Source organism: Platichthys flesus, chromosome 9, assembly GCF_949316205.1.
Source record: "Platichthys flesus chromosome 9, fPlaFle2.1, whole genome shotgun sequence".
NCBI classification, from domain to species: Eukaryota; Metazoa; Chordata; class Actinopteri; order Pleuronectiformes; family Pleuronectidae; genus Platichthys; species Platichthys flesus.
The window spans coordinates 6947375-6970534 of NC_084953.1; the positions used below are offsets into that span (position 1 = coordinate 6947375).

Consider the following 23160-nt stretch of genomic DNA (forward strand, 5'->3'; position numbering starts at 1 on the left):
ATGTGAGATTATCGGGCCTCAGCTCTGGGACACAAGGTCAGCGCTCTCTCGCTGGCTTTGCTGCCTCCCAAGATTGATCCAGTCTCCCTCTTACTCAAATCTGAGTGAAAGGTTCCACCTGGCTGTCAGACACGATGATGTCCCACTTGTAAAGAGACGTCGACCTTTAAATCCTCCTTTTCAGTCTGTGGATAGAGACATATAAACCAAACAAAGACATGTCCCATAGGTTTCACGCACACAACATACAAGTTTATAACGATTTATTAAGATGTAAAATGATTGAGAATGTTCAGCAGATGTTATCGTACTTAAATATAATTTTACTTTATGAAAAAACTATATTATCTATGTTCAAACTAGCTCGTCATTCATAAAAAGAAAATAAATCCAGTGAGTGGGACTTCACAGTATGAGTTTTTTTAACATGAAAACCACTTGATCCCATAGCAAGCACAGGAATAAATCACCTCATGTGGCTCCAGGGGGCGCTGTTACCCAGTAGAAGTTACATATTGCAGCTTTAAGGCTGTTGACATGTGTTACCAATTTGTTTCTACTGCCCTTCAAGTGGCCCAAAATGTCGAATTTCTGTTCTCTGTATTTATCTATATGTATTGTAATGTTACATTTTAAAGCGGTTTAACTGACAGGCTGATTCATTTCTCATTTAACGATGAAACATTCAATTTGACAGAAACTGAAATACCGTAAAGACGCATAAGTATGTATAGTTTGCCATAAAACAACATTGGATCAGTTTATATAATATGACACATTGTTACTGATTGAATTATAAAACAAACCACTAGCAATCTAATGATCTAATCTAATTTTATAAATGATAGCACCATCCACACAATGCAGACATACACTTATGTAGAACTTAATTACATCTCATCGTAAATGTTGAATTCAGCTTTTTATAAAACCTGAACATATATATTGATATTTTTCTGAATATAGAAATAATCAATCAGTCCTCCACCTTTTTCACTTGTTTTTCATTTTTGACGGACCACTTGTTAAATCCTTAGGATGGACCACAGTCAATCTCGTTGCAGTGCAAGCGGAAAATTCAGGGAATCAAACAATTCGTATAGATTTATCATCAGAGGGGCGTGAATATCTTTATATAGATACAGATTTAACTCCAGTGTCTCTGAACAAAGAAATCAGTTTTCTGTAAAATAATATGACAGGGCAGTGAAAAGCTACAGATAATTAACCCTGGCAGGATTTCATTCTTATCCCTCAGTCTGATCATTAGTTGTCTACATCCTCTTTCTGGACGAACAGCGTTGGCTGCTGTTCAACCTACCCTCAGCCACAGGAGGTCACTGTCGAACACTCAGGAAAAGGGAGCGAGTGCATGTCTTTGTGTAGTGGATCTATTGTTGTTTTGCATTGTGTCCTTCAGGAATGATCATGTGAATGGAGCCCACGGTTTACCTGAATATTCTCAAAACACAACCAATTTATTCAACAAAAAGGTCGTTTTGGTGAATTAGGGTCAGACGTTCAAAAGAAACACAAGATTGTTGTGGAACGCTCATTCACACAAATGCATTTTAGACTCATATTTCAAAGGTCCTGAATGAAGCTGTACATGTTTTACAGAGAAAAAGATGAAAACATTATTTGATATTGACAAATGTGTTTTACTGAAATGTTACAAGAGTCGAAACTACAACTATGTGAAAGTACAGTAATCCAGCATGTAAACATACAGACAATTCAAATTTTGCATAGCTGATGATAGCTTAGTTGAGGTTCCAGCACTGACTCCAATTTTCAATTGCACGTCAAGGTTTATTAGAGTCCATGTAAACACATTTCACCGACAAACTCCCGCACCGTGGAATGACAGCAAAGTCTCATCATAATAAATCATGAACAGTGCGTTAACATATCATTTGTCATGAGCAGGATCGATTGTGCATTGATATCTTGAGAATAAATAACCGCAATGGGTTGATTTAAAAATACAAAAACACATGTTTAACTGTCAGACACAGGCAAAGCTTCAAAAAGAGACGTAAACAGACATTTTATGAAAACCGTTCATGATTTGTAAATTCATAATATTTAACAGTTATTATCTTAAAATCTGAAAACGTCATGTAACCACATCTCAAACTCAGTCAACTAATGGAGCCTCTCGCTGTCTCTCTATAATTGATTAACACTTTCCCGAAAAATTATTCTGAAAACACTGTCATGGCTTGAAAGAGAGACAACAGTGAAGGTTATGGTTACTACAGCGATAATAGCTCTTAATTTGCTATTGTGTCAGAAACGTGAATCATAGGATAACAATTAAATGTAATACTTTTTAACCACGTGGTTTTATTCAAGTATGGATATGAAGTTAGATCTGTGGATGATAAATTAGGGCGGAGCAATAAAACAATAATCCTGAATCAATAGACAAAAACACAAAATATATTTTATGCATAGGCATTGTGCAACCACAGTAAGGACCTAAATTGGTTTTAATGATCTCCCTCAGATTAAAATTTATTTCAAGACCTGGTCATTCTCTGCTCATAAAGAGTTTCAAAACCACAACCTTCACTCAGGAGCAAAAATCTGTCTTAAAAATGGCATGAGACATTTGTGGTGATTACTATCAATTACAAGGGATATGAACATTTTTATCTTAATATACGTTTTAGCCGTATCGCTCAGCCTTATGACAACTAATTATTTTGTGTATATTTGGCAATTCATCTTTGGTGTAAACAATCCTTCAAAAGGATCATAAGAGTGACATAACTTAGATTGGTATTAATCTGTGTATTAAGAGTCAATATGTCAGTAAGTTTGTATTCCTGCGTTCTGAATTCTTGGCTAGCGAGGAAAAGCCTTTGATTCACAGATTGTGTCGTTAGGGTTAAAAACCTCCTGGGCCTAAAATGACCCTGGTGACTTGTCATTAAGGAAATACTGTACAAATGGACTGCACCCATTGAAATGTTCTGAAGGTAGAAACGACCTTGTTAGCACTGTTTGCGTGTTTTGGTTGTGCCTTTCAGGACGATGTGAGGTAATCCAACAGGCCACTCGGCACAGGGCCAGAACTGCAGTCCAGGCAGCGAGTACGGGATCTCATTGGTGGCGTCCAGGTAAGCCATCAGGGTGCTGCCGTAAGCCACCGACATCCCAATGAGAATGTGCCTGGAGGAGACATGGAATAATGATCAATATACCCGACGTGAGCTTTTGAAAGAAATAACCCTGTTGTGTTTATACAGTTTAAAAAAATGTCGTCATCATGTTGATAAGGCATAGGAACGGAAAGGAACACATCTGAGGAAGCACCTACCAGAAACCGTGCATGTAGCAGAAGTTCAGCTCCTGCCAGAAGCTGCAGCCAAAGCGGTCACTGATCCAGCAGGAGATGGCGAGCACCCACAGTGCCACGGCAAACTTGGCCAGACGCAGAACCTTCTGGTCAGTGCAGCTAAGGCACAGGGAAAAGAGGGGTTCATTTTTAAATACAGTGAAACTGCACCACACACACTCACAGGAGCCCGAGAGGCCACAGTGTTCGTACCATCTCATCTCGACTGCCACAGTGTAAACCATGTGGAGGCCAAAGCTGTTCAAAGCGTAGGCGTTGACTGTAGGTTTGACGAATGATGTCACCGTGGTGACGACAGTTACCAACAGGACGAGTCGGGAAAATGTGGACCTGAGGTGGAAAAGACAGAGAGAGAGAGAGACGTTTGTAGACAACAACAGAAAGTCCAATATTAACTCTGAAGCTGTTTCTAGACACGAACTTCGGAGAATGTCCAGACGTTTGGGTCACGACATTTTCCAGAGTTGGCCTTTCACGTATGAAGAAGGCAGCAGGAGAAGGTCTGGGTCAGATGCAACAGGAAAATGTCCAGAACCTTCAGGCAATGGGCGGCGTCTGGGTCGAGCATCAGAGGACAGGACATGACGTATTTATCTCAGGGTTTTTGTCTTCTACTTGTTCATCCTGAGGTATTAGTGTTCTTCCAGTTTCACGTCTTTATATTAGAAACGTCATCAATCTATTCGCCCTACTTTTCCTGCTGTATTCTCACATGGGCTCAGTCACACATTTTCAAAACACTTTTCTAGGGGACAGGGAAAAGTTCTGGATCAACTGCCTCGGACATTTGTGTTCTCACACACTGCCGTTCCAGAAATTTCAAGAAAATGTCTAATGGTGGTCTCTACCAACTCCTGGTGGAAATATCTGGCTCTTCAGCAGCTAAACTGCTCCACTGTGTTCCCCTGGATGTTTTGATATAGTCAATTAATTAGTTTTATTGTAAAATATATCCATTATAAGCACTTAAAAGAGGAGCTATTCCACTCTTCTGCTTTTACTGCATTTTATTTAAATGTTTCTGTTGCCTCAATATTTCATACAGCTGTAAAATGGACAAACTGGAGTAGGTTTTGTTTCGAAAATAATAAGGTGCAAAAAATGTGCTCCCTGTTTAAAGAGATCTTAAGAATCATGATGACCTCTCGGCCCCTGGTCCTGTTCTGTGGAGGCCCTTTCAGTTATCAATTAAAGATATTACTTTTTTAAGGATTAAGTTAATTAGATGGAGGGTTATGGGATTATTTTCAGGTGCTCATGAAAGTTCCATTAATCTTTTCCCCACCTTGTGGTTAAATATTGGATGAGCGGTGAGCGCCCCTGTCTGTCACGTTCAGGTGACGGCAGCAGCCCGTTGTGTCTTTGTGACTCTCGTCGGGGCTGTCGGGCTGGTTCCTCCGCCAGCACAGTTAGGGTTTCAGAGTGGCGTCCCTTTTAAACGGTCTCTCATTGTTCTTTAACCTGTTTTATTGAAGGATTAGTGAGCTGTGTTTTGTTTCCTTAGTAGCACATGGAGATGTGGAGTATAATTTACAATTTGCTGAATGAAAACATAAACAAACTTGGAGTAAATCAGTCGTCTGTTGTTGTGTTGATTTTCACGAGGTCGTCTTACCTTTCTTTTATAAAAGAAGGAAACATCTTGCGGGGGAACCACACTGAATATGCCGCCGCCAACGCCCACACGATTGACAGCTCATCCAACATCTGGCCAACGAAACTAAGAGTCATGTGGAAGTACCATGAGAAGAGTCCTGCAAGAAGAGAACATTCATATGGGTTATACAAATTATGAACACAAAAACAAACACACAAGAATAATAAAAAAAGAACTAATAGGGAGATGGCAGGACATATTGTAAATGTATTCCAAATTGAGAAGCTTGTAGCCTGAAACAAACACATTCACATGAAAACAACTAATGATACAAAACACACAAAAAAGAAAAGAGCAACTGACCTACAAAAATCATCATGATCCAAACCAGGTGGATTGCCAGGTTCCTCTCTTTGGCGTAAGGATGGAGGAGGTAGAGCATGACAGGAGATATGATGAAGAAACTGAAGTTGCTAATCTGTAAGAGAAACAACAGTTATTCAAAAAAAGATATGACGATAACCAGGTCATAAGGAACAGTTTTTATCGATGACTGTAGAACGTACAGTGTTGAAATATTCCACCACATGTTCAGAGTGTTTGTAGTTGTCCTCACACCAGTCGAGATCTGAGCTCTCGTAGGCGAAAGCTCCTGCCATCCGTTCACTGGAGTAGACGCCTGTCAGACACAGAGATGGGAGAACAATAATCACAGCGTTCTCTTTGATGAATAACGCAGAGGGCATCTGGAATCAGAGTTTGACCTCATGTCAGTCGACCGGACAGACGGTTTATGCCTGGCCTGAGCATTTGGATTATGTAAATCAGTTTCCTCTCCCTCTTGGACTTTAGTCCTACTTTATTCAAATGTTTCCTTTGTACCCTCGTTTGTACCCTCTCACAGAATCACGTCTTTTAAATGGACATTTAAATGAACTCTTACTGGTCTGATTTCCAGAGGATTGGTTATCAAACTGAACTTTCCTGATCAAATAAAGAGCTAAGTAAAGTAATAACTATACTGTCAGAGGACTTTCCCAAAACCTGATTAGCCTGTTATGATGTTGACTTTTAATGGATCTATATTATTAACAGTCAATGAGGTCATTAATAACGACTTTAAAATTATATTTGTATAGAAGGTTTAAAAAAGCAAAACATAAATACAGATGTTATAACAGGGACGTTGTATTGATTGATTAGAACACGTTGTACTTGTGTACCTAATATTGTGACTACAGTGGATATTGAGTCACATAAGCACAGTAGATAGAACTTGGTTAATAAAGATTATTATATGGAGCCGTAGTTAATCAAAAAGCTATTATATGAGGAACATCCCAGTGAATAAACTCAGTATTAATCCCCACACACACTCTCTCAGTCCTCTGGGTAAAACAACAGGAATATTCAGGGGATTTTTGTCAAAGGTCCGGTAGTTTCTCACCTTTTCTGATCCATAACAGTTTAAGTATCTCTCAAAATAAAAGTTCTGAATCGATAAGAAGTGAGTGGATCTTACCCCCCATGTTGCTGCTGCTGCTGCCTCGGCCTCAGGGTTGTCAGTGTTGCTCAGCTGCGGGTGGAGCAACAGGTGCTTCTCTCTGGGTGGAGCCTCCAACCGCTCCCTCCTGGTCCTTTGTCATGGAGGGAAAATGTCTGGAATGGACTGATTGTTTACGCTGGATCTTCACAGGTAACATGTTTCACTCCGGAGGAATTCACATCTCCGATTTCTTCATAGAATATGACGAGACGAATACATATTAGCTTTTATTAGATATGACATATGTTTAGAGGGTCAGAAATTATTATATATAGAGAAGTAAGCCGTGTACATACTGATAAAAGAGCCCCGGGTGTTTCAGTCAGCTCGGTGCCCGTCTGTATAATCTCAGGTCTTCTCTGAACCGGAGGCTCATCCCTCATCCTTCAGCCCTCAGCCCTCAGCCTGTCCATCTGCCTCCGCTGCACCAGGCTAACAGCACCCAGCTACTTTTCAAAATAAAAGCAGGAGCGTTCTCAGAGGGCAAAGGGCATGTGTGTGATGAAATGTACCAAAGTAAAGTACAAAATATGTTTTAAATGATAATTTATTCACATTTCACACTACAGTAGACTATATATACTTCGAGCTGAGGAACAGGAAAAAAATGTTCTTCTACTTTTTTATTAGTTATGTATTTATTATTTATTATATAATTATAATAATGTTATTATTATTACTTTGAATAAAACATGTTTAATCATCCATCGATATATCATCTTTATAAAAAAAGAAAGTTTAAAGTTTTAGATAATGATAATAATTATATTTAAGAACAATACATAATAGTGTTAATAGGGGATACCGACATGTGAAAAATTGGTTAGTTAGATTTTATATTCAAAAAAAGATATTTATTGACTGTGAGGGAGTGACACCATTTTACAAAAATCAACCAAAGTTGAACAAAATGTAAAACAGGCAGAAATACCTGTTAGTAATTGATAAACACTTCCTAAATGTTCACTCACCTCTTTCTGTTTGATTATCTCATAACTTACTGATGACACAATCTGGACCAGTGAAAAAGTAATTGAGGTGAAATACTAAAATATATTTCTTTATTGTATTGAAGTGACAAAACAACTGGAAATACATCATACTATTAATAATCAAAGACTAGAAAAATGTTTCAGTGACATCAGCAGTATTGTCTCTAGGAATGGCTTTGATTCATCTGATGCAGGTTCATCATGGTGCAAATGCAAGTTCACATATTTAACACGTTATCTAATACAGAACCAATTGCTACTTAATGGACTTAATCTAGAATACTGATCAGGATCTGGAGTTGCTCTAGAAAAGCTTCAGGCAGATACAAACACTGTAGACAGTACAAAAAAAAAAGCGACGCAGCATTTTCAGGTCACTTAGCTCCTGAGTGTGTGTAACTGAAGCTTTGAGACGTTTTCAGTGGAGTAACAGCTCAAAGGAAGCTGTTGTGGAAGTGCAGGCCCAGTCAGAGATCTTGTTGCTCGGTCATTGTGTCCTCCAGGACAACGCGAGACATCCAAACCTGAGCAGCTCTTTGCACTGGATGTGCATTTTAATGAATCGTGGCAATAATGATGATATTTCCTCTTCTTGCTGAAATGTCAGAGGGGTCTGGCCTTCAGCAGCCCTGTTCTCCATCATGGATGCAGATCTACAACCATGAACTATTCACTGGCAGTTTCCTTCTCAAGCAGAATGTGCTGTTTTCATCAAATTACACATATTTCAGAACAAACACAGACAAGTCCACGAGGAAGACATCAAGTCTTGATCAGATCTTTTCGACATAGTTGCCAGGAAAGAGGCCTTCACTTCCATGAATCCTGCCCCTCCACCATCCCGATGCATCTGCAGAGAAACACACTTTGTTAGAGACTGTGGAACATGTGATATCTGATAATATTTCCAATTATTTCCTATGATCTTTATTAACGTGACATCTTTTTTCTCTCCTCACCTTCTTTGATCAGGTCGAAGACGTCGTTGGCCTCAAAGCTGATCTCATCTGTGTCCTGGCCGACGTATTGATACAGCGCCCGGCAGCGAGGCCCCTGGGATCGAGGCTGATGTTTGGGAGCAGGAGGAGGTCGGTGACTGATGCTCCTTTTCCTCTGCTTCCTGTGACAGAGAGAAAGAAATTACAACAGGGATGAAAGAAGGAGGAGATGACAGGAGCTCGCAAAGGGAGAGTAACGCTGCAGAAAAACCGAGCTGGGGTGTGGGTCCTCTTGAGTTACTACTTTATAGATCAATTATAGATGTAATGTCATAGGATAAATGTGTTTTTATTAAAATTAAAACAAACGCCGATAAGAATGGTTCTAAACTTTGATTTAGGAGCTTTGTATTGAAAAGTTTTTAGTCTGATCAAACAGTGTCTACAATGAAGTCTACCCATAATACCCTTAATCAAGGACCGACTCAGCTAATAGGAGGCCTCCTTAAGGTTTGCATTAATCAATTCATTATGTCAAATGTCATACTTAAATATCATTGCAATATCTAATATATATTTAAGAATAAGTGCATGTAATGTACCAAATAACAAGATTTGATTTCATATATATTTATGAGCCATTAATAAGAACACGTTGTGGGTTTCTAGGTGGAAGGAAATAGTTGTGACTGGTGCTTATTATTTATTTTTTGTAACAATGTTGTCATTTCTTAAAAAATTAAAAAAGTAAAAAAAAGTAAAGATTGGTAATAGGTTATGATTAGTTCATAATCCATTACCATTTTATTAATAATTTTGGTCCATATCCTCAGCAGCACTTTCCATTTTCCATATAAAACTTGAGTAAATTAGTAACAAACCCTTAATGAAGCTATTAGTAAAAAATGATTGTTATGTAATATAAATCTTAATAGTTGATTGTTAAGGAGATGCATCCCGAAGATGTCTGAATGCTTTATTTCCTACATCACATGTTGAAATAAACAGGTTTATCGTTCCTGTCTCACTATTTGGTTTGGTTGGGCTCACTGGGTGCTGAGCCCCACCTTGACAAACCCTGGAACACAACAAACCTGTACGCGCTAATTTCAAGTGACTAAACAAGTCCACCCACACATTCCGCTGTCACAGATTCTTTAGTTTTCAGTGATCTCTCTCACCCTGACATGCCCTGGTCCGGCACATTCAGGAAGTCCATGTTGGCTTGGCTCGGCTGGTTGTGGGCTGGGGCTCTTGGGGCCCTCTGGGAACCCAGTTTGGGCAGAGCGGCGCTGGGTCGCCGGCTCTGTTTGTTCGAAGTGGAATAATGGGTTTCTGACGGTTGAGGCTGAGGAGCTCTTGAAAACTTGGCTGCTCCATTCTGGTGAGCTGAGGAGAGGGACAGTAGAGTCAGAGTCAAATTAACATCCTGAAGTTAAAGCACAAGACCCGAGTACATTTCCTTAAACATCCACCTCTATTGGTCATATTTGACAAGATTTAATTCAATCTTTACTTTGGTTTTAATGTAAGTGAAAAAAATATATTTAAATAATATACTTGAGTACATACTTAGCTATCTTCCACCATCTCTATATAATAATAGAAATGAATACCTCTGTTGGATGTATGATTTCTCCCTCCACCATGAGACTGTGGGAAACTCTTCCTGGTCGGCTCTGAAGAAATGAATGTTCAGTTACAACAATATCTGGACATACAAGAGTCTTTTCATATTTAGTAGCTTTCCCTAAGTATAACTTAACTTTTGCTCAGCTTTCCTTATTTTAACAGTCTGCATCTTTATTTTGTTTTAACTCACTGGAGGACTTGGGTAGACCGTCTCCCACTGTGATCGTGAGGCTCTTCCCGCCAGGTTTGAGCTGGGTCACGTCTCCTTGCCCCCTCTGGAAGATGACCATCCGGGAGCCTCCTCCACCCCAGCCCTCCTTCTTCACCCTGAACTCCAGTCTGAGTCGTGAGGAAAGCAGGTCAGTGGGGTCAGTTTTACAGATTTTCAGATTATCTGTGGACAATGCAGGAGGTCTGAGTGCCAGTGTGCTCCTCTACTTGTCAGTGAAGGAGATGGTCAGTTTTCTCTTGGCCACCTCCTCGTAGCGTTTGGAGAGCAGGCTGAGGAACTCCGTCTTGAAGTTGGACTCCAGCAGGCTGTCGTACTGAGCCTCGTGCACGATGAAGAAATCATCCTGTCTCGTACTGAAAAGAAAAACAAGAACATTGAGAGCTTTTCTCCGGCAAAATGTTTAACTTTTGAAAAGAGGCCAAGAGTCACAACTGATCTCATTTAGCTGCTTCACTTGTCTGTTGTGAAAAAGATCTCTTTGCTCTCTTGCATGAACGCTCACTTCATTTTAAAATGTAACTATAGGTAACAATAATTAAAACCATTTCAATATCTTAACAAGGTCTGTTAAATGTGTAGCACTGAAAAAGCAAGCAAAAGAAAAGGTCAATCATTTTTAAAGTCTGTCTCAAACCAAAAGTTGAGCGTTCATATCAACACTGAAATAGTTTACTCACTGTCGTTCTTCCCTTATTTGTGTTTAAAGGTTTAAGGGACAAAAAACCCACAGTCCTAATTCCTGGTGAAAATATTTTCAATTGTTTCGTTACAAATTATTTGTGTCAACCTGAAACTTATTTCCCTGTAGCAAAGGGATAGTAACAAAAAAAGAGAAGTTTGTATTAAAAGGACAGAAACTTTTCGACTTCTTTTTCTGAATCTTCTTCTTCTCTCTCTTCAGTCTTCTAGCTAACTGTGGGAAACTGCTCTTGCACAGATGGAGAGCTGTGAAGTTTGTCCTCAGTGTATCTTCTGCAAACGGCAGCTCTACCTGAGAGAGACGCCGCTGATGCTTCCAAACTCCATTTTCCGTTTCAGCACCTCCTTTATCAGCCCCTTCTCGGGCCCTTTCTTCACCTTCTCTCGACCAATCAGATAGATGCCCTTCGGGGTCAAGATCAAATCTCTCTTGATAGACTGTGTTGTGAAAAAAAAAAATGCAGAAGTGAGAACTGTGAGCAAAACTAGAGAGAAAGGAGAAGAGGTGAAGTGTGACCTTTCTGTAAAGAGCATGTGGTTGATTTGTCATCGCTCATCTCTAGCACAGCTTTTTCCAGATTCCTTGAGGGATAACAACACATACGTGCTTCTCAAAGCTTCACCTTGAACCTGCGATCAAACTTATTGACTGAATCAGCGAAGTCCACGCGCTCCCTCTTGCCCAGGAACTGCCGCAGCTCGGGCTTCTGCTCCAGGCCGAGGTAGTCGCCGACGAAGTTCCTGTTGATGCTGTTCTTCCTCCGCTCCTTGGAGTTGTACAGGATGTCCGAGGCTGAGAGTTGCAGGGGGGCACACACAGTATATTCAGAGCGGTGACTTGAAACTGGCGTTAGCGAGGAGACAGTACGAGGAGTGTTTGTCTTTTACTCACCCTCCTCTCTCATTTGTTCATACTTCTTCCTGGAGATGAAGCGTCTCCAGGCTTTCTGGATGATCCTGGCGAACGTGTCAAACTTCCTCTCCCTCATCTCCTCCAGAAGAAACAGCTGAGGAACACGGAGCATGTTAAAGTATGTATGTACATGTTTTCAAAAATGTTTTTACATTTCAAAATATACATTCTGATGGCTTCACTCATATTTCACCTTCTGTGTCCGGGAATTTGATGGATTTATGTTCCATATTGAATCTCTTTTAGCTCTGTTTTGGTCAATACCAACTACCAAAGGAAACATCTGGCTCTTTAGCTGGACAACAAATAAGATAAAATAAAGTGTTCTAATCAAAAGTAAAAGTGGTTATTATGTGGAGAATGGTCCCCGTTTTTTATATATTTTATTAACTGATTATTATCTCTTGCCGTTATTTCTGTATTAATGTTTGAGTTGCATTATACTGTAGTTTGATATTTGATAGGGTGTCTCATATTTTATTAGTCTACTATAACATAAATGTAATAGAGCAAGAAACTGCAATACAAAACTACACTCCTGACATGAAACTACCAGAGCAATCCCAACCCGTACCTCAAATTTGTGAGACCCGGAATATAACATGAAAAGTTTGTTACCGATTCAGGGTTCTTGACGAAGATCTTGGTGCGTCCCATCTGATACTGGTCATTGTCCATGTTGACAGAGCGGAGGAGGTGAAGGACCCCCTGCTGCTCTGGACCCCTCCAGCCCGGCCATGTCTCCGCTGTCAGAATGGCGTACCTGGAAAGAGCGCCGAACACACCAAAGGTTCCTTCATTCACAACAAACACACAGAAAATGATGAACCTTTTCTAAATCCCTCGCAGGACGACACTCACCTCATCAGGAACTTGTTGAAGGCCCTGCGGTATGCATATCCAGCTCTTCTCACACGAATGTTTTCCCGCAGTCCAAGGTATTCCACCTGATGTCGCGCCCTACAAACAGAGAACCACTCAGTCAGAAGTGTGTTTCCTATACGTTCTCATATGTGTGTGTGTGTGTGTGACAGTGATGCTGCTGACCTGCTCTCCTCCCAGTCTTTGGGTCTTTTGGTCTCATTGGGTTTGATGCAGCGGATGTAGTGCGGAGTGCACTTCATCAGGGTATTCACCAAGTCATTGGCTTGTTTCTGTGGGAAACATCAATGTGGAATCAGAACAGCTTTGGGAAAACTTAATTTCATGGTTATTTCAGGGGCGGATCCAGAGGTGGGGCTAGGGGGTCGCTGGCCCCCACTAAAATCTGATAGACCCCTGATGTGCCTTCGGTCATTTAAGTATCCTATTTTATTTGAATAAACTAATCATTTAGTTACAATACTAATGATAAATATGACAACCTGTTAAGAATCTTTTATTTTCTTTTGAGGTACAAAAACAATGGCATGTGGCTTTGCTCAAGTCTATAGAATAGAACTGAATCAGGTTTTATGCAAGGATGTTAGACATATAATTGGCCCCTCTTTGTAAATTGTGGCCCGCTTTATGGGCCCTGATCTACCAGCCACTGGGTTACTCTCAGGTTCACCTCTCACCTTGATCTTGGAGCTGGCTGTGGTCGGCCTGCTTTTCTTATCAGGGTCAAAGACTTCAGGGAACAAGCTACGGATGAATTCACTAAGGAAAGAAATTCAGGAGAAGTTTATTTTCATAGTTCTCTTTACTTATAAATACACCACAACTGAAAACATCAGAAAAACGCCGGTGACTCACTACTCGCTGCTCTGCATGAGCTCTATGAGGTCAGGGAAAAGCACATCCCGGTTCCTCTCACAGAAGCCCATGATATCATAAGACACCTGAGATCACCAAAGGTTACGTTTAAGTTTCATGTTCAGGTCATTCGCTTCACAATTTTGTAATTCAAATGTTGTCATGCCAAAAATCTGACCCTAAATCAGAGTCATCCGTCTACAAACATGAAACCGCACCGAGTGAGCTTACCTTGCCGGCGTAGTGATGAATGACGAAGCCAGAGTTCCAGTTGTTGAAATGTTCATGCGTCCCCACGGCGGCTGACAGTTTCTGCAGCAGAGTGCCGTCTGCACCCTCTCCTTTGGCGTGCATAGTGGCACACACATCATCCAGCACACTCATTATACCTGGAGGGTTCTGAAGGAGGGGGGGGGGGGGGTGAAGAAGAAGACGACGTTTATTGAAACTAGAATGTCACTCAGTAGAGCACCAAACTCAACACACTCTAAATATCAGTTTTCCTAAACATGTTAATTATAATTTAAAACAAGATCCAAGAATTATTATCTGAGAAATTAAGGAATCATGTTGAAAATCGCTCAAAGTTAAAGAAAGAAAGAAAAACAACTCCTGGATCCGCCACCTGATACGGATCAACACCAAATTTGAATGGGAAACCAAATCCTTCCACCAAGATTTGTGATAATCCATCATGTAGCTTTTGCATAATCTTTCTTATGAACAATCAAACCTTTTTTATTAAGATTTGGGAAGAATAAAAAAAAAAAAAATATTCATGTTGAGTCAATAATGTACGAGCACGATCTGAGCATCAATTATTTATGGCAGTGGGAAGTTTCTGTTTCCTCTTCTGCACAGTTTCAAAAATAGTTTGCAGTTGCCAGTAAAGGAAGTGCAAGTGAGGAGCTTACCAGTTTATTTTCAATGAGGTCGCACACAATCTTGTTGTTGAAGTAATCAATAGGTGTCCACTTGATGCCCTCCGTGACATACTCTTCCTGTAGGACAGACATGAGACGCCACAGAGAGAAAAGAGCTCAAACATAAAACGTACTGAATTTAATTATAAGAAAGTTGTGTTAACATATTCACAACATTATTTGCACAGAATTGAAAAGAAGCTAAATTCTTGCCTCTAACAAACAGATGCTCATGTAGAGATTAACATCAGTGATAAATGTGTGGTAGCTACCTGCTCAGCCTTCAGTGTGAGTTCAATAAAGATTTGCTGCAGTTTTTCGTTCACAAAGTTGATGCAGAACTGCTCAAAGCCGTTTTTCTGCAGAAGGAGAACCACAAATGTCAGAGAATCACCGCATTAAAAACAAACCTGCTGTGTTGTATCATCTGTAAAGCTGACACCATATTTCAATTATGCTAGCAGTGTACAAACCTTGAATATCTCAAAGCCATAAATGTCGAGAACGCCAATACTGAATTCTTCATCGTGTTTCTGAATGGCTTTATTGATGGCCTGGAGAAGACAGACAAGGACGTGAATATAAAATGAAAACTTTATTTTCAGGATGATAAATCGAGGAATCTCTCATCGGTGCACCTCAACCAGGTAGTCGAAGAGTCGCGCGTAGAGGGCCTTGGCCAGAGCGTCTCGTGTGTAGGTGGCCTGCTCCTGGTTCAGTGTCACGTTGATGGACTCGGTCTTCCCCCCCCACTTCGAGTCCATCTTCCTGCCGGTCAGCTTGTCCTGCAGGCGGCTGGAGTCGATGCCCAGTAGGTAGGCGGGGAAGGCGAGCACTGGAGAAAACGTTAAATGCGTGCACCGTGTCAAACTGTGTCAGACTCAGATATATTCTGCAGTCTATTGTAAATGTTGAAAGTGAAGATGTTTTGAAACAACTTTAATTGAGCCACTCCTGAAAGAGATTGGCTGCTGGTAAAATGTCCACCCTGTAAACGCTAATTATTTATTGAGCAGGGATTCAATGCATAAGATAAACAAGGCTGTACTGATGCTCACAGATTCTCTCAATTTGCACGGTGACTGTCATGGGACTGCTTTTGTCATGGTGAGCTCTAATTTACCCATATTCCTCAGGGGGAACATAGGTAATTACACACTGCTGTGTGTGCCCGGTGGGAGTGTGCACATGCACGTGTTAATCCCTGTGTGTTAGGTGAATGCATGTTCAAGAACGTGTGTGTGTGTGTGTGTGTGTGTGTGTGTGTGTGTGTGTGTGTGTGTGTGTGTGTGTTTGTGTGTGACTCACGGTCCGTGCTCTCCACCTTGCCATAGTTGCCTGCCTCTATGAAGCTGATGTTTCCCAGGTGGAGGATGCCTGCGATGATCTGCAGCACCTGATTTTGGATGTCGCCTGGGATCCCGATCACCTGCATGGCCTCCTAGAGACCATGAAGTAAAAGGGGCGGAGCAACAGGTTGAGGCAGGTGTACCACTGCAGAGGTGTGTGGATCAATCAAGTTTTATCTTATCAGACCTTAAAATCAAGCAGCAAGATCTACATTGATTCCTAAATCAGTTTTTTATTAAATCCTACAACTGCCCAACAAATCGATAGAGATTTGGTTTGTGACCTGTAAAACTACTTTGAAGCTCGGGCTACTTTGCAAACTACGATAACGTTTTTTTTGTCTTTCCATCATGTTTGGACCCCTCTAATCCAGATGATCCCTGTCCCAGGGTCCACCCACAGGATAATCCAGCCATGTGTTCATGCTGGCTCTGTTAAGAAGTAAAAATACATCATACTGAGGATAAACAACTGGATATGTACCATTGTCTCTTGGAAGTCTTTACAATCATTGGTCCCATCCACCTTGTAGGTCCCAGACTGGTTGAGGTAGTAGTAGTAGTCTGGGGTCATGATGCCCAGGCCCTCTTTCTGCTGAGCGTTGGTGCCCTCTATCAGCTGAAGGGCAACAGTGCAGGCGGAGGATGTGGTTACACATGTAGTGTTGCCCACAGTGGGCACCAAAATAAAGAAGTTTGACGTGAGACTGATCAGTGACCCTTCAGGTTTAACAGCCTCTGACCTGATAGTAGATGTGGAAGTTCCTCTCGTTCTCGTTCTGGCTCACCACCCTCGACTTCTCCAGCAGGAAGTTGTAGATTTTGCCTCCATCTGGCTCTCCTCCTCTGCTGAACTGAATCTCAAAGTATTTCCCCTGGGAGATGGAAAATCAGTGCCAACAATATCAGGTGAGATTCTAAAGTCAGAAGTTAAATCAGTCGAATCCGATTAAACTCAACGATTTCCGATCATTGTGCATTTCCTCCTGACAGAAAAAAAACCCACCATCTGCTGTTCAGCGTCAATAGGAAACTCACACATTTTGCACGACATCGACCACATCAACATATCATGTTTGTGTGGTTTACATATGTGAAATGAATTGGCAACCACTGATGGAAAACAACTGAAGTATGAATTAAATGCCCTCGTATCAACACCATTAGCTGAAACTGGGGCATTTCTCTGGTGCATGTTGAATCCTCAATTAATGACTAATTGGTATTGGGTATAGTTAATAGATAATTAGGATAAGATTGTCAAAAAATAAATCTGCATCTATTTTAAAAATCAGTTAATTGTAATTTTTAATAGTTGAGGTCTTTAGATTTGCTGTTTTCTCTGCAAGCGCGATACTTACACATTCATTTTAAGCAGGTATAATATTTACCATGTGCACCAGCTTAGATTATGGTTTTATTAGGGGGTTTATACCAGACTTCCTGCTGGTCACTATATTTGCATAATCTATTTACTGGAAGACACTTGCGATGTAAAGTGACCACGTGATGACCAATGATGTGTTTCAGGAACTTCAGAAGTGAAGCCTTGGTGAGCGGCTCCCTTTATCGCTGACTTTGGGCTTTTTAATTTCACAAAACGTTCAAAAACAATATAACACACCAGAGGGAACAGAAACTGAAGAAACAAAATATATCGCCTTTAAAATTCATCCTCTGGGAACCACGAAATCTCTGCACAAAACATCATGAACTTCCGCCACAGAGGTTAGGTTTATGTTTGTTGTCGGGTTTGTTTGATTACACAAAAACTATTTGTCTCATCAGCCATGAAATTTGGTGGAAGGACGCTGTATGAATCAGGGAAAAGCTCATTAAGCTTTTGTGCTAAATCGGATCCACGTGGAGGATCCAGAATTTTCTTATTTATCACTTTCATAAGAGATCATTTTTTTCTTTTTGACATTTTCATCAATTCAATTCATGGATCTTGATCAAGGAAATCAGGCACATTTAGGGAAGTGATTTTTACGGGTATATTCTATTTGGTGCAGCTGGATTGAATGTAAAGGCCTCGGTGGAGGTTAGCGCTCTACTGACTGCTGCTGTTGTTCGGTCTGGCTTTGCCACCTGAAACTCAGATTTACTGAAAGCGAAAGAGCAAGAGACTTTGGTGAACACAACCACAACTACACGTCTTACTGTAATGCATATGAAGTCAATGAACAGCAGCTGCTGCAGTAGATGCTGAAGAGCTTACTCACAAAACGACTGGAGTTATTGTTGCGTACAGTCTTGGCGTTACCAAAGGCTTCCAGCAAAGGATTGGACTGTAGGATGATGTCTTTCACATGCTGCAACACACACACTAGTACGTCAGAGTGCATGTAAATGTCTTGGTTCATATAGATGAGCAGCAGTGTTGCGTGTTGTCTGTCTCTACCTGCACTTTAGTTCCTCCTCCAGATACTTTGGAAATGTAGCCCATGATGTATTTGGCAGCCACTGTCTTTCCAGCCCCGCTCTCACCACTACAACAACACAAACAATAAGACACAACATGGCCACAAAAACTACACATCGTTACACAAACTTCGCCCAGCGCACACGGCACAGGACAACGCACCTGATGATGACACACTGGTTTTCTCCATCGATCATCATGTTTCTGTACGAGTTATCGGTCAAGGCGTAGACGTGAGGGGGATTCTCATACTGGGCCTGAGGAAAGAAACAGGTCTTGGGTCAGTTCGGGGAAACGGAGGTCGAACTCTTTAGATCTACAGGATGTGGTGAGATAATGAAGAGGGAATTGGACTCACGGCTCCTTGATAAAGTTCGATTTCTCTGTCGGTGAAATAAGGCATCTGCTTGAACGGGTTCACTGAGATCAACACGGGGCCGATGTAAGTCTGAGCAGTGAAGTTCAGGAACATGATGGAGAAATATTCACCTCTTACTAAGAGTATAGAGCTTTAATCACACTGACCTTTTGAGATCAAATATGGTTATTAATATTTGATACTTTAAAGGTTTGATTACAATGAACATGTACATGTTATTCCTACATGAATACATGAACAAACATTTTCTTGTAAGTCTTTAATTAATCTGTTTAATTAAGAACTGACTCTGATATTTTACAATTTAAACAATGGCACTACAGAGTGTAAATAAAGATGGACGACATGACTGCTCCCCAAGTGAAGCCAAATTATCTTGATCGCCCCCTGGTGGATGGCTGCAGCATAGGTCAGAAATGCCTCCTCTTCCATAGTAGTGGATGGGATATGAGTCCAACTAAAGAAGTACACGTGAAAGAAACATCCTGAGTGACAGCTGAGACTGTTTCCTGATTGGTCAAGCGGTGCACCGACAGGACCTTGCTAACACAGATCGATTCAAGCGAATATTTTAGCTTGAATTCAGAACAGTGGCGGAAATAGAGACGCGATCAGTATAGGACCCCTTAAATTGAATCAACCGCACACACATGAAAAGAAGACCAATGTGGAGGTTAAACAGTTAATGGACTTCCTGTTAAAAGGCACAACTCGTCAGCAGGAGATGAACATTACCGTCACAGCTCCTTCCCTTTACTAAGCAGTTTTTAACCTCATGGCTCATCATGATTAGTAATGAGTTAGCCAACAGTAAAGTCATCAGTTATAAATCCAATTTGTCCTGCTGTGACGACAGCTGTTCTTGTTTGCAGATTTGTTTCCACACTCTAAATATGGGTTTGAAGCTCAGCAGAGCTCCACCGAGAAGGAAGTGAGATGTTGAGTCACTCGGCGAATGCAGAAGAGGAAGAGTGGATTCCTTGTTTCTATGCCCATATATGTTTTTGTTTAATTAAATGTTTATATATTATCAGGCCACTTTCTTTCCAGTTTGTAGAAACACTCATTGAGTGTATTCATATAATGACTCCCCTGTTAAACTAGACTGGACCAATCCTCCTATGGTGTAGCCAAAAGTAATTGTAAGTAAGTATTTGTGGCTTGTGAGAATTAAAAAGAGAAGTAAGATAATTCCGACAGCCCGTAGGATACGAAGATGTAGTCGTCCATGTATCTCTTCTTCAGGTTCTCCACGATGGCGTCCTCTGTGATCTTGGACAACAGGACCATGTCGTCCACGCCGCTCTGCTTCACATTCTGACTCTGCCAGTGATACTTGGCCTGAATTACACACAAGAGAGACCAACAAACACATTTCAGCCTGTTCATTCATCTGTGTTTATCATTCAACATTTTAACCATTTGTTATGATGAATGATTCATTCAAAAAACTATTACACTCCACTGTTTTTAATTCTGGAGATGATTCAGAAGTCCAAAAAGAAATGCTGATAATGTCCCAGGGTTATTTGTGCCTGTGAGCTACATGTTCTGAGTTTGACAGACAAAGGCATGTTCTAAATGTAGGCTGAAGTTTTGAAGGGACTAAAAGGCTAAAAGTCTGTATATCAGACTCTGTAGGACACACAGAGTTATCTGGTGAGAAAGACAAACAGCATTAGTGCTGACATTAGTACAGATGTGTTTTTAAAAAGTGTACTAGCGTGGTTTCTATTACAGGAAGCCAGGTCAGGCTGCTAGGCAACAGGTTGCAGAGTAGGTGAACTCATTTTCTATATTGGACAATTTAGAGAAGCAACCCTAAACCAATGAACCAGTCCAAACATGCACCTGATGATAAACAACATGGCGATGACACAGCAGCCTCTGCTTTAATGTGATGTTTTTCTTGATAAATTACTCCTGTGGGTTTGTGAGTCACACTCTCACACGTCATGTTCTTAAAGTCAGCTTACTATAGAGTAATATACTCTATACCATGTACTCTATAATCCATACTCTATACTCTATATACTAATCTACTTGTCTCCTGTGTCTTGGTTTTCCCTTAAGGATGCTGGTCTGTTTGATGTGTGCAGGCTGGCAGGTCTTTCCAGGAGCAGAGTGGTTGTGCTGTGGTCTGGGGCTTTTACAAGCATCCACTGCTTCACTAGAAGGTTACACACATGCCTCTGTCGCAGCGGATCAGGGAGAGGCTGACCAGAAAACAAACCATTTAATAAAAATTCATACTGAGGTAAAGAGGTGAAGGTCCATGACAAACCTATCAAATAGCCAGTCCAGTTTTACTTAATTTCCGTCTCTGTTATTTGATTAGTAAAAAAGTAGAAGTAGAAATACTGAAGTGGAATATTGATGGTGACACTTTACTTTAGGGTCTGGCAATTTCCATTTAGTTTCCTGGAAACTTTGATACTTTACTTAAGAACCTGCTCATGACAGTTTTATTAAGTTTTAAATTGATTCATAAACTCCAACAAGGCAGTGTCCAAAATCCGTCAATTATTCTCGGGGGAAATCAAGGATTAAGTTTCATAACGCCAAAAATCTCCCGTTCCACACTCCTGGATCTGCACCATAATAGAATGGCTTCTCTCCTGGCTCATACTGTGTCCTTCAAACCAGTTTCATGGTCATCCATAGTAGTATTTGCATAATCCTGCCAACTCACAAATAAACAAATGCAGACGAAAAAACATAACCTCCTTGGCATTGGTAAAACATTTCTGAAGCTAACCCTGGGTCCGAAAAAGAAACCAAAATCGAATGGGTTCATTCTTGATCTGCCCCGCATCCTTCCACAAAGTTTCAAGAAATTGAGTTTAGTAGTTTTTGTGTAATCCTGCTCAATGTCAGACTTACAGCATTGAAAACAGAAGCATCAAAGATGAAACAAAAACTTGTTAATTCTTTGTGAGAATGTTGCAAACATGACCTCATCAAACCAGAGCTTTCTGTTCAGTGTTGGCAACATAGAAATTGGGTAAGTTGACCCTTTAACGCATTCTCTCCTCAGATGTTATTCCTCTCAAAGATGTTTTAGAAATTGCTTGTTCTTCGATTTGCTTGTTTGGACAAACTTTTAAAGACTTTCCTTCTATGGTACAACTAAATAATTGACTTTAATAAATTTGTGTGCTGCTGATTGTGTGATTGGGATGTTTGAGGAGACATACTCTTCTGAGCTCAAGGAGGAAGTGTTGTGACAGAAGCTGCAGGCCTCTGCTGCAGTCCACTTCCTCCTCTCACACCTTATTGCTGCCTCTTGTGAAACCTTCGAAACTTTGAACATATGCTAGCCGTTCTCTTCCTGCAACAGACTGCCGCTCGTCTTTGTCACCTTGACTAACACATACAACACATTATTTATAGAGATTTCTTGGTTTGAGTATGTGTGTTTTTAGCGTTTAATGAGTCTCATGAGTCCACGTGTATGATTTCATAGGAAATGGTCACAAAAAGAAGTATGCAGATGTAGAACAATACTGTATTTTGCTGCTTCGAGCTGCTCTGAAAAGGTTTGGCTCGAAAAAGAGGAAACTCGCTCTGCTGCTGCTGAGATGGAGCTCGCTCTCCCTGAAGTGATGGCACTGAACATTATCAACATGTCAAACCTGACTTCACAGCATGAAATCTCATTTTGTTTGTGGAAATGAATAAACTGACATGAAATAAAGATTTCTCATGAGCTATTTTCACCTTCGAAACGAACGCATTTCTTTAAAATGGCTTCTCTGACAGAAAAACAGTTTCTAACTTTTTAAGGTTTGTGTTGGTCAAAATATCAGCAGGCAGATTCAGGAGATACACAAGTTTACTAAGTTTAAGGTTACTACACGAATTCTAGCTGTTTGAGTGAGAACAAAAAAATGAAGGTGTGGTACCATACCATTCTTCCTGTCCTGTGGGCCTCTCCTCCTCAGGGATTCACTGTCCAGATAATGCGTGTGTGTGTGTGTGTGTGTGTGTGTGTGTCGTTTAAATCCACAGGTTGACCTCCTCACAAAGCAGCCATCACACAGCGTCACACAGCAGCCAGCGACCTACAAGACAGCCACTGCAAGATTCAAAAAACCCTCTTCCTCATACTCCGACAGGCTGTGTGTGAAACAAGCGAAACAAGAACTGCTCTCAGATCACACACACACACACACACACACACACAAACACACACACACACACACACACACAGACATTCACACACATAGACACACAGAGACACTCACACATACACCGATGGACTTACCGTGCAATGTTAAGCTGCTACTTCTGTATTTTTGTCACATTCAGACAAAGGATGAAAATCATGATGTGACAGCGTCTGTGTTGGCAGACCCTAACGTGAAAGCCAGACGACCCACTTCATTGTGCACACAGGTGTCGACGGCGATAACAACCACAACTGCACTG

At 40.9% G+C, this 23160-nt stretch overlaps 2 protein-coding genes across 2 annotated transcripts; both read right to left on the reverse strand.

The window, feature by feature from the left end:
- Nucleotides 1-1516: 1516 nt before the first annotated feature.
- Nucleotides 1517-6573, reverse strand: acer1 (alkaline ceramidase 1). The gene is made up of 7 exons (XM_062394824.1): nt 6487-6573; nt 5531-5643; nt 5328-5442; nt 4983-5121; nt 3560-3697; nt 3329-3466; nt 1517-3180 (listed from the first exon to the last, which is right to left on the reverse strand). The coding sequence occupies exons 1-7, from the start codon at nt 6491-6493 to the stop codon at nt 3003-3005; spliced, it is 828 nt and encodes a 275-aa protein (XP_062250808.1). The 5' UTR covers nt 6494-6573; the 3' UTR covers nt 1517-3002.
- Nucleotides 6574-7543: 970 nt separating this feature from the next.
- myo1f (myosin IF) lies at nt 7544-23138 on the reverse strand. Its single transcript, XM_062395583.1, has 29 exons — nt 22997-23138; nt 22640-22793; nt 19942-20070; nt 18709-18798; nt 18513-18607; nt 18330-18417; nt 18151-18240; nt 16669-16800; nt 16410-16544; nt 15885-16017; nt 15215-15411; nt 15050-15130; nt 14849-14935; nt 14568-14654; nt 13885-14052; nt 13654-13739; nt 13476-13557; nt 12964-13070; nt 12778-12876; nt 12535-12679; nt 11896-12010; nt 11627-11796; nt 11296-11441; nt 10511-10657; nt 10263-10411; nt 10057-10119; nt 9622-9829; nt 8462-8622; nt 7544-8352 (listed from the first exon to the last, which is right to left on the reverse strand). Exons 2-29 carry the CDS (start codon nt 22640-22642, stop codon nt 8276-8278), a joined length of 3270 nt encoding a protein of 1089 aa, XP_062251567.1. The 5' UTR covers nt 22643-22793; nt 22997-23138; the 3' UTR covers nt 7544-8275.
- Nucleotides 23139-23160: the final 22 nt, after the last annotated feature.